Genomic DNA, 15,229 nt, shown 5'->3' with positions numbered 1-15,229 from the left:
TCGCGAGATTTTGAAACACATGGCCGCCCACAGTGTTTACAACTTCTCGTAATGAGCTGGTGAAAAGAAACGCAAAGTCCTGCAGCAGAGGGACGTCAGTTAGTTTTGTGTCGGGGTCGTTTCCTCCGGCTGTAGGTGAAACGTTGACACCGGGGAGGACAGAAGTGTTTTGTAGACGAGCTGCGAGCAGAACCAAAGGCCAGGCAAGCCGCGACGCAGGTATGTAGCATCAGACCGTTAGCACAATGCTAACGTGAGCTAAAGTCAGATGGTGGTTGTTGTGAGCGGACGCTCAAACGAAACGGGAGCAAGTTGTCTTCTTTGACATCTTTTTTTTTTTTTTTTTTTTTTCAAGCTGCAGCAGGGCGTGCAATGGGGTGACACGTGTGAGGTTTTGTGAAGTAATGTGTGCATTTTGAGCATTAACTCGGCTAAATAAGACACGGACGCTAGTTTGAAGTGTCTTGGCACGTCACGACCGGCCACAGGTGTGTGTGTGTGTGTGTGTGTGTGCGCGCGCGCCGCGTGCTCGCACGAGCAGGTTGGGGAGTCAACAATGTGTTCCTCTAACAAGCGACGTCACGTTTACCACGCTTCGTTTGAAGCGTGCGCGTTCGTCATTGATCTCACCTGCCCTGTCCTCGTCATTTGTTTTCCAGGCTGCTGGGTGCTGTGATGTCCTCGTACCCCAACCGACTCAAACATCCACACTGCAGGAAGAAGCACTATCCGAGTAGCACTTACCTCACCCACGTCTGACAGCCAACCCCCTCCGCACAGCAAGGCTCTTGAACTCAGGGGTGGAGGGCTCGACAGGAGAGAGTGAAGAACCAGGAGAGATGTCTGACTCGGCTGGAGGCGGTGAAAGCGGAGGTGGTGCAGGTGCAGGTGCAGGGCAGGACTCCGAAGCAGATAATGAGCCCCCTCAACAGGTCCCGCCTCTACTGCCCGAAGGCGGCAGCTTGGACGCGGTGGAGATCTCGGAGGAAGGGCCGCCGCTGTCAGCCAAGCGGCCCAGGATGAGCGAGGAGGATCAAGGGCTGGGGCAGGTTGTGGAGCCTGTTCAGATGAGAGAAGAAATGCCAGCAGAAGCGGGCTTCCTGCAGGAAAACCCAGCCCCACCAGCACAAAGTACAGTATTGTTTCCACAAGGCTGCATGTATTAAATAAAAGGCCAGAAAGGAGAGGGGGGGTGGGGGGGAATCAGTTTATTTAAGCTAAGACTACTGTTAATTTTCATCCAATGTACTTTCTGTTGCTTGGAACAGGTGGACTACTACAGTGTGAGGAGGAAGGTCAAAGAGGGAACGAGGGAACAGTCACCGAGGAAGGTGAAGGATGCCACCAGAATGGAGATGGAGAGCATGACGCTGCCTTAGAAGGAGAGACGAAACCAGAGGAGGAGCACAACGGTAACAGATCTGCAGACAGCCCCAGTGACGGGCAACAGTAAGTGGAGGAACGAGATTTATTTTTAACCTCGGAGTCCACATAACTCGGGTTAAAGATACAGTAGACACATCAAGTGAGCTATTTCAAGCAGAGCTGCGTCAAACACATGTAAATGAAATGGAGGAAGAAGCTTTGGTGTATGTAGTGTAGAGCAGCTGAAAGTTCACAGTGTTGTTGGGAAAGTACTAGATTGTTTAGAGAACTGAGAGAAATGTTATACTCAGGCCAGTGTATCCTGATCATAAGCTCTGATGAGCCGAGTGTGTGATTTGTTATGAAAACAAGTTCATTTAATTTTTTTCCACCCCAACGTTTTTTACATGAAATCATCTTAAAGGAGCATTGCTGTTGTTTTCAGCCAATCTTTTTATATTTTTAATAGTTTTCGTTACCCCACCAGGTCAAAGTTCAGATCATTTTTCAACTTAAACATTTGCTCTCTTTCACATACGAAAGAATTTTGTTCCCATTGATGTCAATGAATTTAGACTTTACTGTAACTTTACATAAAATATAGCATCCTGGGAATCAGACTAATGAGGAAGTTCAAATGTAGTCAAGTTTCTTTTGCCTTTTAGGCTTTGTAAACAAAAATTGCACCGGGCTGATACGGCATTAATAACAACTTAAATGTACAAGGCATATTACTGAAATATGAAGATAAATTACTGACAGTGACAGGTACCAATTATCAAAATAAACAATGCAGTATGAGGCTGAGTCTTCACTCGTGCAGTAAAACCATGGAAGGCGTGCAAAGAGATGTCATTAAAGGAACGCCAGTCAAACCTCAAACAGGGGAAAACAATGTGGAAACGGTGATGGGAATATTTCTATTCCTTTTTATCCAGCTGTTTTAATACACATGAATGGAAACAATTCGAGCGATTACTCACAATGAGCGTTGTCAGGCTAAGTGCCATTTACTCTTTAATGTATCTTCTATTCAGCAGGCGGTTACTGCTCTTCAGCACACACTGAAGTGGTCAAAGCAAGCTATGTAAAAACACTAAACCTTATAAGTTCAGTATTGGATATGTTATTGTAACAGTAATAATTGAAACAGCCCACACACTATAATCCAATGTATAAAAATGTATAAAATATCTCGAATCTGGCATCACTAAATGTCAGCAGAGAAGTTAACCTAAATAAAGTGATTAACATTCACATGGATGCAATCAACCAGACTTTATCGACAACGAGAAAGATCACACCGTTGTCTGCCTTCATGCAACGAAACATGTCAACAACTCTCAGTCGAAAGAAACTGCTGACCAATCTTTCAGTTTCTTCTGCCAGAGCTCCTAAAAGCTCCGGCTGTAATATCAATATTCTGAAAATAACCGTCTCTGTGTGTGATGATGTTGTGGCAGAGGCTGCTCTGCTTCCTCACTACATTTTTCTAATAGCACTCATGTCGGAGTGGGACAGCAAAAAGCACCGCAGCATTAACTCGTGATTAATTTGACTCCATCAATCACCATAATGGCAAAATTGGGAGCAGTTGGCACCGGGTGATAAATGATGGAATTAACCTGGAGAGGTGTGACATGTAATTAACAATCCACTCCACCGTGCAGTCACTCCGAGTCCAAATGGAGCAGCTCGGGAGCCGCAAGTAAAGTGGTGAAATTCACCGTTCATTTTCCATGCTGTGGTTTATATGCAGCAACGTGTTTGTCCAAGGATAGGAAATCTATCGGAGGATGTTTGCCTTGATTAAACCAAGACAAGGCTTTTGGTTATATTTAGTTAAAAACCTTTATGTTTTTAACACTAATGATTCGGGAGATTTAATTTTCAGTGGCATGCAGGAGCTTGTTTTGTGCAATATTTATTTCTCTTTGACTGAGGACTTGTCCTTGTGTCTTTGCTGTCTGCAGCCTTGGCTTGGATTTTACCCAGAACCCCCAGATGCTGACTGGCTCGTGGACTGAATACTCCAACCTTCCAGAGAACTACCTTAAAGGCTGCAAATGGTAATCTCTCAATATAAATGTGACAAAATACACCATGGATGAGGTTTTGAAGGTGATTGGTACACATTTATTGTCTTTATCACATTGATTCTGAGACATTCTTCTGATAACCATAAATAAATAAGACCACTACAAGGACACTTACGCTGCAGAGGACAGTTATTGATTTCCCGGATTGCAGTGAGAAAATATTTTCCACGGCTGGTCAGTTGAAGTTAAAGAATAATTTGCAATATGTTTGTCTCGCTTTGGTAGAAATCAGAGCCTTGTTGATTTTATTTGAGTGTGAAATGTGTTTATTCCTGTTTTCTTGTCTCAACTTTAATATGCAAAAAAAAAAATCCTCGGTAAATGTTGTCCACAGTTCAGTGCGGTTGATACGCCGTCTCTTTTTCGTCCTCCTAACCCAGGGCCCCTGATGGTTCTTGTATCCTGACCAACAGTGCAGACAACGTGCTCCGTGTGTACAACCTGCCTCCAGAGATTTACAGCTACAACTGGGACTTGCTTCCTGAGATGGTGAGCACCAGGCTATCTTATTCTCAGGGGTTCTCCTGGGTAGAAAAAATGGCATGTGTTTCCAGTGCCCCCCCACACACGCACACACCACCACCACCACCATTATCTTGGGAGAAACAGCATCCTGAAAGAAACAAATTACGAACGTACTCGTATAACTGCAGTTACATCCAGTAGCTACTATTAATTTACTTATTTCCTGTGCACTCGTTTCATTTCCGACCAGTGAGAGAGTCACATGTATTATGCTGTCGCTGAAAGTCGCGCTAATCTGTCTGTTTCTCTGCTCTGCTGCTAAACCAGAAAGAAAAGCACAGTGAAAGCCTGACGTTAAGCTATTAATGGACGAACTTTGACCCCAAGCTGCTGAATACCAGACCAGAATATCAGCATTTCTAAATCGCACCCTACCTGTATCTAGTGAAAGTCGTTACACTTGAATTATATTATAAAGACAACTATAGTTACAAAAGCACCATTGCTGATATCAGTCACATTCAACTCTACTCCTTCCATATTCATCCCATTTATTTGCCATTTGACTTCATACAACAGCAGTACATATACAACATCATTTCTGCATGTCTGTTGTTACAGTCAGCTATTAAAAAACAAAACAAAAAAAAAAAACATTTTAGCTTGCTGCGTGAGAAAATGTATTACTGAAGAATTATCAGCTAGAATGAAATAGACATTGTGTCTTCTGGGTTTTGGGACGTATCAAGTGGCGAGCCAATCTCTTAATTGTATTACAGGCTCGCAGATTGGGATCACTTAACAAAAATAATTAAAATACTATCCGTTTTCTTCCATTACTGAGATCTCCCAGACTTTATGAAAAGGGTATAAAATGGGAGTGCTGATTGCTCTGTTTCTCACTTGTGGCCACTGGCTAACAAATATTGAATTCTACTTCAAGGAAAAGCCAGTGATATCCAGTGTCGGCCTCAGCACTGATGAATCCCATCAGTTATTTGACCTCGTTTTTTTTTTTTTTTTTTCTTTTTTTACGCCGTGTGTTTCAGTCCCGATGTTCCTGACTCTCTTTCCTTTGTGTTGTCCCGTGTCAGAGTCCAGTGCTAAGGATGGCTGAGGGAGACACCGTCTACGACTACTGCTGGTACCCCAAGATGAACTCTCTGGAGCCGGACACGTGCTTGTGAGTTGAACCTGATCCTCGCCCCGCGTCCCCCTGAGCCTCGGCTCCCAGCAGCTGGATATATGAGACGTTTAAAGTTCTCCTGGCAGACGGTGAAGGATGTATACAAAGAAAAGGCACCGTGTTGTGTATTAAGGCTCGTGTCAGTGTTTTTAACCTACGTCTCAGATGGTTGGATCCTGATTAGTGTTGAGTGCAATTTTCTGCGTGCTTGAGCCGGACTAATAGACTGTCCAAATATAGAAGATATTGTTGGATGCCTATGACTCATTCTTTGATCCCCATGGTATTTGCACTCGTTGTGGGAGCCGGCTGCCAGCGTGGAGAGTAGCTGTAAAGAGCTTTCTGATGTCTCTCATTATGAGTGAAGAGTTGGACTTTGTCCCGTCGGCCTCTGTCACAATCCGCTCGGCTGTTTGAGGCCCGCGGTGCGTTTCAGCATGATTCAGCCCACTGACAGCACTCCCGTGTCCAGACGACACCTAAAGGGCCTCATGACACCCCCCCCCCCCCACACACTCAAGGCGTCTCTTTTCATCCCCTTCTCCTTTTTTAATTTTTTTGATTTTTGCTATGTGTGCAGCCGTGCTCCCTAGCATGCTTTTAAAATGTGGTAATTATGACATCACTGGGCGTTGATGCATGCACTGTGAAGCAAAGCCAACATCAGCAACACCCAGGCATCACGGTGGAGGCTGCTAATCGTCAGCGGTCAGAGAGGTAGGCCCGTGCGAACGAGCTGAGGTCAAGTTGCCAACAGTTTTCACTGTGTAGCCCTCCTCCTCCAGCTCCAGCCTCCACCCTCTGGCAGTTCCCTCTGATCAAGGCCCAGCGTTGGCACCGCTCCGTCCTAACACCAAGCAGCCTTCACCGAACAACAAGAGGAGGAGGGTGGGGGTCAGGAGCTGGACAACAGGAGATGAGAGTAGTGTAAACACCAAAATGATCAACAAATGTCTCATGTGGACAACAAGCCGCTCGAGAGGCCTCTGTCTATACACCAAAGCAAAGACCTGCCTGTCAGGAGGAGGAGGAGGAGGAGGTGGAGGCGGCCAGTAGGAGCTGACACCAGACGCTCTTGATCATCTTCAGATCACTGCCGCCTATCAGAGAGGAGCTCCCGCAGGGCACAGCCAGACAGTCAGACACAGCGCACTGTTAAGGGCCGAGGCAGCCAGGGAAAAAAAAAAAAAGACCGCGGTGGTGATAATTAGAAACATCTACAGCAAACCTGTTCCGTCTCCTTGCTGCCTCCTTTTCTCCCTCTTCACGTCGTCATTTTGTTTCTCGGTCTTCCCCCCTGCGCTCCTTGAACTCTGTCTGCCAAAAGCTGTGTTGTCGATGCCCGTCCTGTAGAGAGGGAATAAGGGCCCCTGTTACGGCTCGGTTAAGTTGCACTGAGTTCTAGGCATTGCTCCAAGCTAGCAGCAGTCTAGCATTATAATTGGGCATTTCCCTGCTCTGGAATAAAGCCGTGGCTCAGAGGGGCCATAACAGAACACGGAGCAGCGGTAGGGGCTAATTTCCTTCTTCTAATTGAGCCGCAGTGATGTTTCAGCATTTGTTCAGCGCCCAATAATTAGAGTTAAAAAGGCATGGCTCAGTCTTTGGCCCTTATTTGAATCAATACAAATGTGCTTTGGTCTTGTCTCCATAATGAGGCATAGCACAGTGCTGGGTATTTGTTTTGATGCATGGATGCATTCAGGTAGATGTGGTGCAGTTGATATAAAGAAACAAGAAAATAAATCAAGTTCTTTGGTCATAAATATGATATATTTCAGAAGGATGTTAGCAGCCTCTTCTTTTTGAATCTGTTTTGCGTCCTCATTAGTGCAGGTAAAACTCTATTTTATTCCAAGAGGTACTTTGTTTCGCTTTTATAGACGCATATTAAACTTTCACCGAATATGTGGTTAAACTTGGAAAGGACTCACTTGATATTTGCCCTCAGTGACTCCCTTAAACATATTCAACATTTTCATTTACCCTCGTTTCATAAACTTTTCCCTTCTGTCTTCAGTTCTTTTCCCCATATGTCTTAATCGTTCACTCTCTCTGCCTGTTTGCCGTTTCTTTGTCTTTCCTCTCACGCCTCGTCCACAGTCTCGCCAGCAGTAGCCGCGACAACCCCGTCCATGTGTGGGACGCATTTTACGGGGAGGTGCGAGCCAGTTTCCGACCCTACAACCACCTGGATGAGCTGACGGCAGCCCACTCCCTCTGCTTCTCACCAGACGGAGCGCAGCTCTACTGCGGCTTTGACAAAATGGTCAGGGTCTTCTACACCGAGCGTCCTGGAAGAGACTGCGAGGAGCGGCCCACCGTAGGTCAGTTAACAACCGCTCTCCCACACTCGCACCTCAATCAAAAAGTTTCTGTTGCACACAAACGGAGTGCGGTACAATACTGTGCATGAAACACCTTCGTGGGTAGGTATTCCAAATTACATTGTTTGATCAACGCCTGAGTTACTGGTGTTTTTGTAAACACCGGGATGTGCACATTTTCAACTTCGTCATGCACATGAGCAGAAAGTGCACAGCAATTTTTTTTTTTTTTTTTTTTATAAAAGTTGGGAAATCTGCAACAGAGACTCTTAAAATACTTCAGAAAGCCTCTGGCAGCGGAAGCTGTTTTAAGTGGCATTTATGTTTCAAAAGAGGGGCAGAACGTCCCTTGTCCAAGACTAAAGAAGGTGTATCGGGTCAGGCGTCGGGAGTTTTCTTTGACGTTTTCAGGGTTTGGCCCTCAGGCGGTCAGACTGCCAAAAACCGAGTTCCACTGTGATGTTCTGGGGGCAGCACATTAAGGACGTGCACGTTTTCTCGCCTGCAACAACACAATCGTTGCTCCCTACCGCACCTACTCACTGGATTTATCCCTGCGACTCCTTTCTGTTCCCCGAAAATGTGGCACAAAATTCTAGGTGCGCTCTCAAGTTTTAGGCCCATTATAAAAATCGCAAATGCACACGTACAGGTAGTCACAAAAATGTGCAACGCAGGTGCCGATGTTGATCAAATGATATAACTTGGGAATACTTACTGAAAGTTATTGCTTCCTCCTGCTCCCTGCACATCACTGTGCACGCAGCAGGAAGTCTCTGAACTTTGAGATCACACCTCGTACTTTATATTATATAAAGGCATAACCTTATAAACATGGATTATTTTTGTTCCTTTACGTCATTAGTGGATAGCCACTTAAACTTCTCTCCAATTTTCAACCACTTTCAAGATGCATAATAAATACAAAATGTATCTGCACGTAGGTGATGACTCATGATAATTCCTGTTGATATGCAATATTAATTCAAAAAAATATGAACTATGTATGTTGCTACGTGAAATATGTATCGCTTTTTGAAAACAAGGATTGTTTAGAACTCTAGTTGTTCAAGGACACACCAGACCGTTAGAGTAAAGAATAATTGAGAAAGAGAATCTCAATCACAAATGATATTCTTGGAAAATCAAAACCCACTGACAAATAATAAGTAAACAGAGACGTTACGAAAAGCATAATGAGAAGCAGTCAGTTGTTTCTTCTTTTCAATAAGCTGCTGTTTGACAGCCAGCTGTCACATCTCACAGGCTAAAGTCTCCTTGAACAAACCAAACAAGGAGACTTTTTAGTATGTTCTTCTGACACAAACAAAAGAGAGCTTGATGTTTTCAGTGATGAATTCCTGATCTCAAACAGCATCAGTTTGCTTTGAGGATTTTTTTTTTTTTTTTATGTACTGAACTTAACTGAAGTTGTGTCTTTTTCTTGTTGGGCTGAATTATTCCAAACCATCAAAATAATCTTTGGAAATGTAAACAAATAGGCTTTATTTTGCAAGTCAAAGGTTGAGTTTTCATGTCTTCCGTGTCTTTCATGTTTTTTTTTTGTTATTATCATTTATTGCATCAAGTGGCACAGTACAGAGGATAAGTGATTGTTTTTCAGGTCACGACAAACCTGGTAACAAAAGCCTGAAATAAGGATTTTTTTTTCTCTTTTTTTTTTTTCAGGTAATGAAAAAGCCTCGAATGCTTTGCTGGCAAATCAAAAAAATCACACTTCGGTAAATCACTGCTGTCTGTGGTTTCCTTTGTGTTTGGCTGTGTTTGATAACGTAGAACTTCAAATTGTAAAGACGCGGAGTCAGTCTCAAAAACGGGTTACATGACACATGCGAGATCTTTGGCAAACCATCGCTTTTGCTTTGGAAAGGAGTCATCCTTAATAAAGTGTAATTACTGCCTCGTGGTTGTATACCTCCGCCAACCAGGTGGAGTTTACAGCTCGTTTCTGATCAGACTCGTAAATTATTTACTATATTATTATATACTTTGAAGGAATCCAGCCAACATACAGTTGTAGCCATGACAGTAGACGATCCTTCAAATGTGGAAGTAGCTGCAATGAGGCTACAAGTCTTAGATAGATAGATAGATAGATAGATAGATAGATAGATAGATAGATAGATAGATAGATAGATAGATAGATAGATAGATAGATAGATAGATAGATAGATAGATAGATAGATAGATAGATAGATAGATAGATAGATAGATAGATAGATAGATAGATATGCATGCATGCATGCATGCATACATACATACATACATACTTTATTAATCCCCAAGGGGAAATTTTTTCACCACAGCAGCATTTATAGATACAGGAAAGCAATAAAATAACAGTAAAAAATATTAAATATAGAAATGCACAGTATATATAATAAAATAGAATAATTAAATTAAAACTAACTAAACAATAATGCATTTTTTTTAATATATATATATTTAAACAAACAAGAAAAACAGACAACGGTGTTATTGTTGTGTGATGGATTTTGCCAGAGGTGAGTTCTTGTACAGTCTTATTGCAGTGTGGAGGCTTCACACACATCGACAGCACAGAATACAATCGCCAAAATTTCATGTCACAAATTGAAATATGGTCATGACATCCCCTTCTGTTCCTCAGTTATGGTGTTGAATAATGGCCAGCAAAGTGTTTGCAGATGATGTCATTGTGAAGTTGACCTTCTGGGAAAAGAAATACCATCACTTCATCTTTTTTTTTTCCCCCATTAGACATTTGGATGAAATGTTGTCATGAGTTATCGCCATGAATGTATTTTATGAGGTCATAGGAACCGTGACCTTTGACCTGGGAATATAATGCCGCCTATTGTGGCTATTGCCACAAAAAAAAAAAAAAAAAAAAAACAGGCAACAAATATGTTTTTATGTGCATTGTGCTGAAATATGTTCTCGTTAGAGATGCAATTGAATGTGTGAGCTGCCAAACGGTCAACTTTGAGGACGAATGAATGGAAATTCTGTCCTGTGAACTCCAAACGGCCGAACGCTCCACCAAATGCCACCCTCTTGTCCTCACTGCAGTGAAAAAGCAAGGCCAGAGTGGCATCATCTCCTGCTTTGGCTTCAGCCCCTGCCAGTCTGTTTACGCCTGCGGCTCTTACTCCCGCTGCGCTGGCCTCTACTCCTGCCAAGACGGCACCCTGCTGGCTCTGCTGCCGACCCGCCACCACGGAGGCCTCACCCATCTGCTCTTCTCCCCCGACGGCAACTACCTGTACACCGGCGGGCGCAAGGTGAGCACATGAACACACAGCAGCATGCGGAGAACAGACCCGCTGCTTCGTTTAAATGGTCGCGCACACACACACACACGCACACACACACGCACCATCAGTGGGGTTTGTGTGTGTTAAACAGCCGAGCAAAGACATTTGTTGTCTTTGCTTTCTGGCCAAAGTGATTTCTTTTTCAGTTCTAGATAGTTTTCTTAAGTGTTAGGCAGATTGGCATTGTGAAATTGTCTTAAATGTTCTTTTGACGACTTGTAATGAATCTCAAACGATCAGCCTCTACGACTGAATGCCCGCAACTCATTCCTGTTATTCTGCGTCACCCTGCTCGGATAAAATAATTCGCTAGCTCAGCATTCGAACGTCTGTAAAGTCGTTCTCGCGTGTTGGCGTGTGATTCACACCCAACGGTTAATCAGTGCGCAATTAAACATCAGGGCGTATTGCGTAATTCTGATCTTTGAGAAAGCCATATATTAAGCCAATGTAAGAAAGATAAACTAACTCGTATGGAAGATAATCACTATCAATAAAAAGCCTTAACATCATAGTTTTTTTTATTGTGGTTTTCTGTGAGTATCTTTTAGGTTCTGAAAAAAGTTTTCAGGAAAGTGATGTGATGGGATCATGACTCTTTGCGTGTGTGTGTGTGCGTGTGCAGGATCCAGAAATCCTGTGTTGGGACCTCAGAGAGCCGGGAAAAGTTGTGTTTTCTCTTAAGAGGAATGTGTCCACAAACCAGCGCATCTACTTTGACCTGGACCAGTAAGTGGACCGTACCAACCAGAACTCAGTCCAGTCATGCGTGTAAACTTGAACTATGACAAAATGGAGACACTTCCATAAAGGCCACGTTACGCCTGAGCCCGCTGTCCCCCAGTTCTTCTGCACCCTGTCTTTTGACTATTTTTTTTTTTTTAACACGTCGCATGGAGCTGGTTCAGAAGCAGTGACCTCTGACCTGCTGGCAGTTGCGTTGTACTTATGTCCGCCTGTGTTTGATTGTGCGTGTATAGGTCAGGCAGGTACCTCCTGAGTGGAGACACGGAGGGAGTGGTGTCAGTATGGGACACCCAGACGGCGCCTCCTGATGGCAACGAAAAACTACTGCAACCTCAGCTGCGGCTGCAGGCCTACTGGGACTGCACCAACGGCATCAGGTAGGATCGTTCAGATGATCGAACCCACGTCGCTGGTAACGCCATGGAGACTGTCGCTTACAGTAACGACAGGACAGATAAACCGGCAGACTGAGACGGTCTGCGTTTGTCATAAGCATTCGCCACAGAGCGAAAGGGTTAAATAACGTATAAGAGGTCAAAACTGAAGCTCCTCAGTTGTTACAGACGTGAAGCATCTTCGCGCATTATGATTATTCAATTCTATTGAGCTTCAGTCCAAACAGATTGCAGAACAACAGTAAGAAGATTCAGATTGAACTCGGTGATGCTCAGTGACTGTGCTGCTGTCTTACTCCCTGGTTGCTCTGCTGTGTTGTGCTGTTTGCGTCCTTCAAGCACAAGAGACACAAACAAACCATTCAAACTCTTTCAGTGAGAAAACGGCCTCTAATTTCAAAGTGATCATTTAATGAAGCTTATTACTGCCTTGGTGACTCGTTAGGACCGAACTTCAACACTCTGAAGGTACCTTATTCGAGGCTACATCCACACGGAACACGTTTTCATTTTAAAATGCACGACTATTGCGACGTTAACGCAGGAGTGAATCTCATCAGTGACGGTGAGCCAACACCCGCCCGCGTTCGTAACATCACTCTGTTCAACTTCAGTCAATCTTATGTCGTATTTCACTCTTTTCAAACTCATCTTTAGCCTCCTACCTGTCTGAGCAGTGTGTGCTGCAGGACCTTGGACGTGCGGGCATGTCTGCGTGCAGCCGGCTAGGTAGCTTTGACCAATACTAGTGAGCCGTTGAGGAACGTTGGTAATTGCAGCGTCGGGCAATAGCCTGCATGCGAGGCATTCAGGGAACACATACGAATTCTTGCCACAGAAAATAGCCAAAGTTACGCTCTCCTCCTCTGAACTGAATAAAAACTAAACATCTGCACCGTGAGGTGTAATGTCACTTTCTTTTGTCAATTTGGATTTTAGAAAATTGATGTTGAAAAACGTATCGCTCAGAAACTGGTATCAAAGTTGTTGTTTTTTTTACCGGTACTGATATGGTAAATGTTTTAACAGTCCCCGGCCTTAGAGAATGGAGAGCAATAACTACACGTACTGAATGTATTCATGCCAATCCACTTCTGTTTCGGTTGCCAGGTAGCATTTGACACACTTACCGTTGGTCTAAGGGCGCATTTTCTGCAGAAGAGAGGGGAAATAAACCCGTAAATACATTAAAACTCGGATGTCATGGTTGTAAATGTGCCACAATCATGTCATCATTCTGAATGATAAAATTGCATCCTCAATGAATTCAGTTGTGTCCCCTGCTGCTCTTCCTCAGTATTCATCCCTTCATGCCGCTGTTGGCGACCTCCAGCGGCCAGCGGCAGTTCCCGTGGCCTGCTGACAGCGAGGGCGACTCGGCCTCCGACACCGAGGGAGGTGCAGCTGTGATGTCACAGCAGGAGACCCGGCAAGACAACGCGCTGACTCTGTGGTGGGCCGGACCTCTTTGCCCCGCCGCCGAGGGGAGCCACGACCGGGACACGGAGGCGGCGGAGGCCTGATTCTTCGATAGTTCAGCCAGCAGACACCAATTGAGTTACACCTGCCATGTGATATTTATTTGGGTCATGTTCGGTGTGCAGAAAGCTAATTATGGGTCAGTCACGTTCGTTTTGCCATCAGGGAACATGAAGTCAGGAGGTGGGGAAGCATTACTTGGATCATTCAAACTTCAAACAGCCGGTTTACACGACACGCCTGTACAATCCAAACAGGAAGTCTTAACATTTACACTATTTGCTGGCACATTACTCTCACTTCCTGAGTTTAAATTAAAAAAATATTTCACATCACGTTGGGACAAAACAGACCTTCAGGGGTCTGTGCCGGAAGTCTAATTTTCATGTACATAATAATAATTTGGTGAATTGGAATTGGACCTATATGCCAATGTTTTGTCTGTGTCAAAAGAAAGAAGGTTTTCTTGTATGCCTCGCTCGGGTTGAGACGAGTTGAGATACATAAGGAGTGGATAGGCCCCCAATATTTCTCTCTTTTTTTTTATTTAACTAGAGGCCCTCTTTTTCTTAAAGTCCAGTCAAGATGAAACATATTGATTCCCATATGAAACTTTTACTTTTTTTTTTCTTCTTTTTTTTTTAAACTTTACTTTACTTTTATTTTGATAGGGTGTCCTCTTCCTGAATGGGATAAATTAGGTTGAAGTGAAAGCCTTGACTGTGTTGTGAAGCGGCTCGATGTCTATGACTGCACCTCTGAGTTGTGTCTGTGGGAGTGTGTGTTTACGTGCGTGGCTGCGATGCTGCCCGGGAGATTCCCCACTGCTATCGTTACAGTAAGTGCCATTTGTTCTTGAGCTTTGCTTTTGTAGACAGAGGGGGATCTCCAGTTTTTACCTTCTTTTTTTTAAAGTGTCGGACGCACCACGTTGTGTCGCTCTTTGCATGCCCACAAAATGTATATTTTTGTAAAGCCGTGATGATGATTCTTGTTTTCGAATGTACACTCTGAGCAGCTGGCTTGATTACTGTAACTTCATAACGATCTGTGAAAGTCGTGATTCAGTGGGTGCAGCTGGGAAACGAGCATCTTTATCGTTATATTTTCTACAGATTGTGGTCAGATTACATTTGTACGCGTGTAAGTGGTGATACGGCAGCACAAAACATGTCGTGTTTGAGTATTTGCTTTAGTAATGTACTGCAATGATTTGCTCTGATGTTGTAATTAATGAAACGTGCTGTGCTGTAGACTTAATTTGCAGGATGCTCCACCCGAAGCCTTTTATCTCCAGACACTGATATATCAAACAGAAATTCAGGTTTCACAACTTGGAACTCAAATTTGTTGCCAAACAATAGTAGCTATAATTTTGTAGCTATTATTACACAGATTTATTCTCTACCAGGAAGCATTAGGCACCATGTAGGCCTTTAAGATGTCAACTAAGTGTCTTGATAGGTTGCTCTGTCTCCCAACAGGTGGTTTTAGTCAAGCTGGGGTTGATTAAAAGCATATCTTTTAACAGATTCACCGCTTTATTCATTTTTGTATTTTTGTGTGTGTGTGTGTGTGTGTGTGTGTAAAAGGCAGTTTAGAGTTCTGTGCCCTGTAATAAATCCTCCATGAATACAAGATGATGTTACACTTGAGCCAAGAGACGGCTCTTAAAAGCTAAAAGGACTATTGGTTTTTGCTTATGAGCTGGAACCTATTCATAGCTTTCACCTTTCCCACACACATTCCGTATGAATGCGCGCACACTCGTGTACTTGATTGTCTGAAACCACGGGGGGCACGACGAGCAGAGAGCCAAGTTGGAGAGCTGCACTGTTGTGTTGTGTGG

The 15,229-nt window shown here is 43.8% G+C and overlaps 1 protein-coding gene across 1 annotated transcript; it reads left to right on the top strand.

Annotated features, from left to right (window-relative positions):
- Window positions 1–22: 22 nt before the first annotated feature.
- Window positions 23–14,912, top strand: wrap53 (WD repeat containing, antisense to TP53). Its single transcript, XM_069714176.1, has 11 exons — window positions 23–219; window positions 660–1,131; window positions 1,269–1,449; window positions 3,339–3,434; window positions 3,845–3,953; window positions 5,024–5,112; window positions 7,219–7,442; window positions 10,515–10,726; window positions 11,385–11,488; window positions 11,740–11,883; window positions 13,199–14,912. The coding sequence occupies exons 2-11, from the start codon at window positions 840–842 to the stop codon at window positions 13,422–13,424; spliced, it is 1,677 nt and encodes a 558-aa protein (XP_069570277.1). The 5' UTR covers window positions 23–219; window positions 660–839; the 3' UTR covers window positions 13,425–14,912.
- Window positions 14,913–15,229: the final 317 nt, after the last annotated feature.

Source organism: Brachyistius frenatus, unplaced genomic scaffold (assembly GCF_029030835.1).
Source record: "Brachyistius frenatus isolate BFR_SWC_R1_liver_20210118 unplaced genomic scaffold, ASM2903083v1 Contig_127, whole genome shotgun sequence".
Lineage (NCBI taxonomy): Eukaryota > Metazoa > Chordata > Actinopteri > Embiotocidae > Brachyistius > Brachyistius frenatus.
This window is presented reverse-complemented; position numbering and strand designations above follow the sequence as displayed.

Excerpts from the sequence above, each read along its gene's own strand:
- wrap53 (XM_069714176.1), top strand. The coding sequence starts at position 840 with ATGTCTGACTCGGCTGGAGGCGGTGAAAGCGGAGGTGGTGCAGGTGCA. Across the intron at positions 1,450-3,338 it reads AGCCCCAGTGACGGGCAACA|CCTTGGCTTGGATTTTACCC; the intron begins GTAAGTGGAGGA and ends TGCTGTCTGCAG. Across the intron at positions 5,113-7,218 it reads CTGGAGCCGGACACGTGCTT|TCTCGCCAGCAGTAGCCGCG; the intron begins GTGAGTTGAACC and ends CCTCGTCCACAG.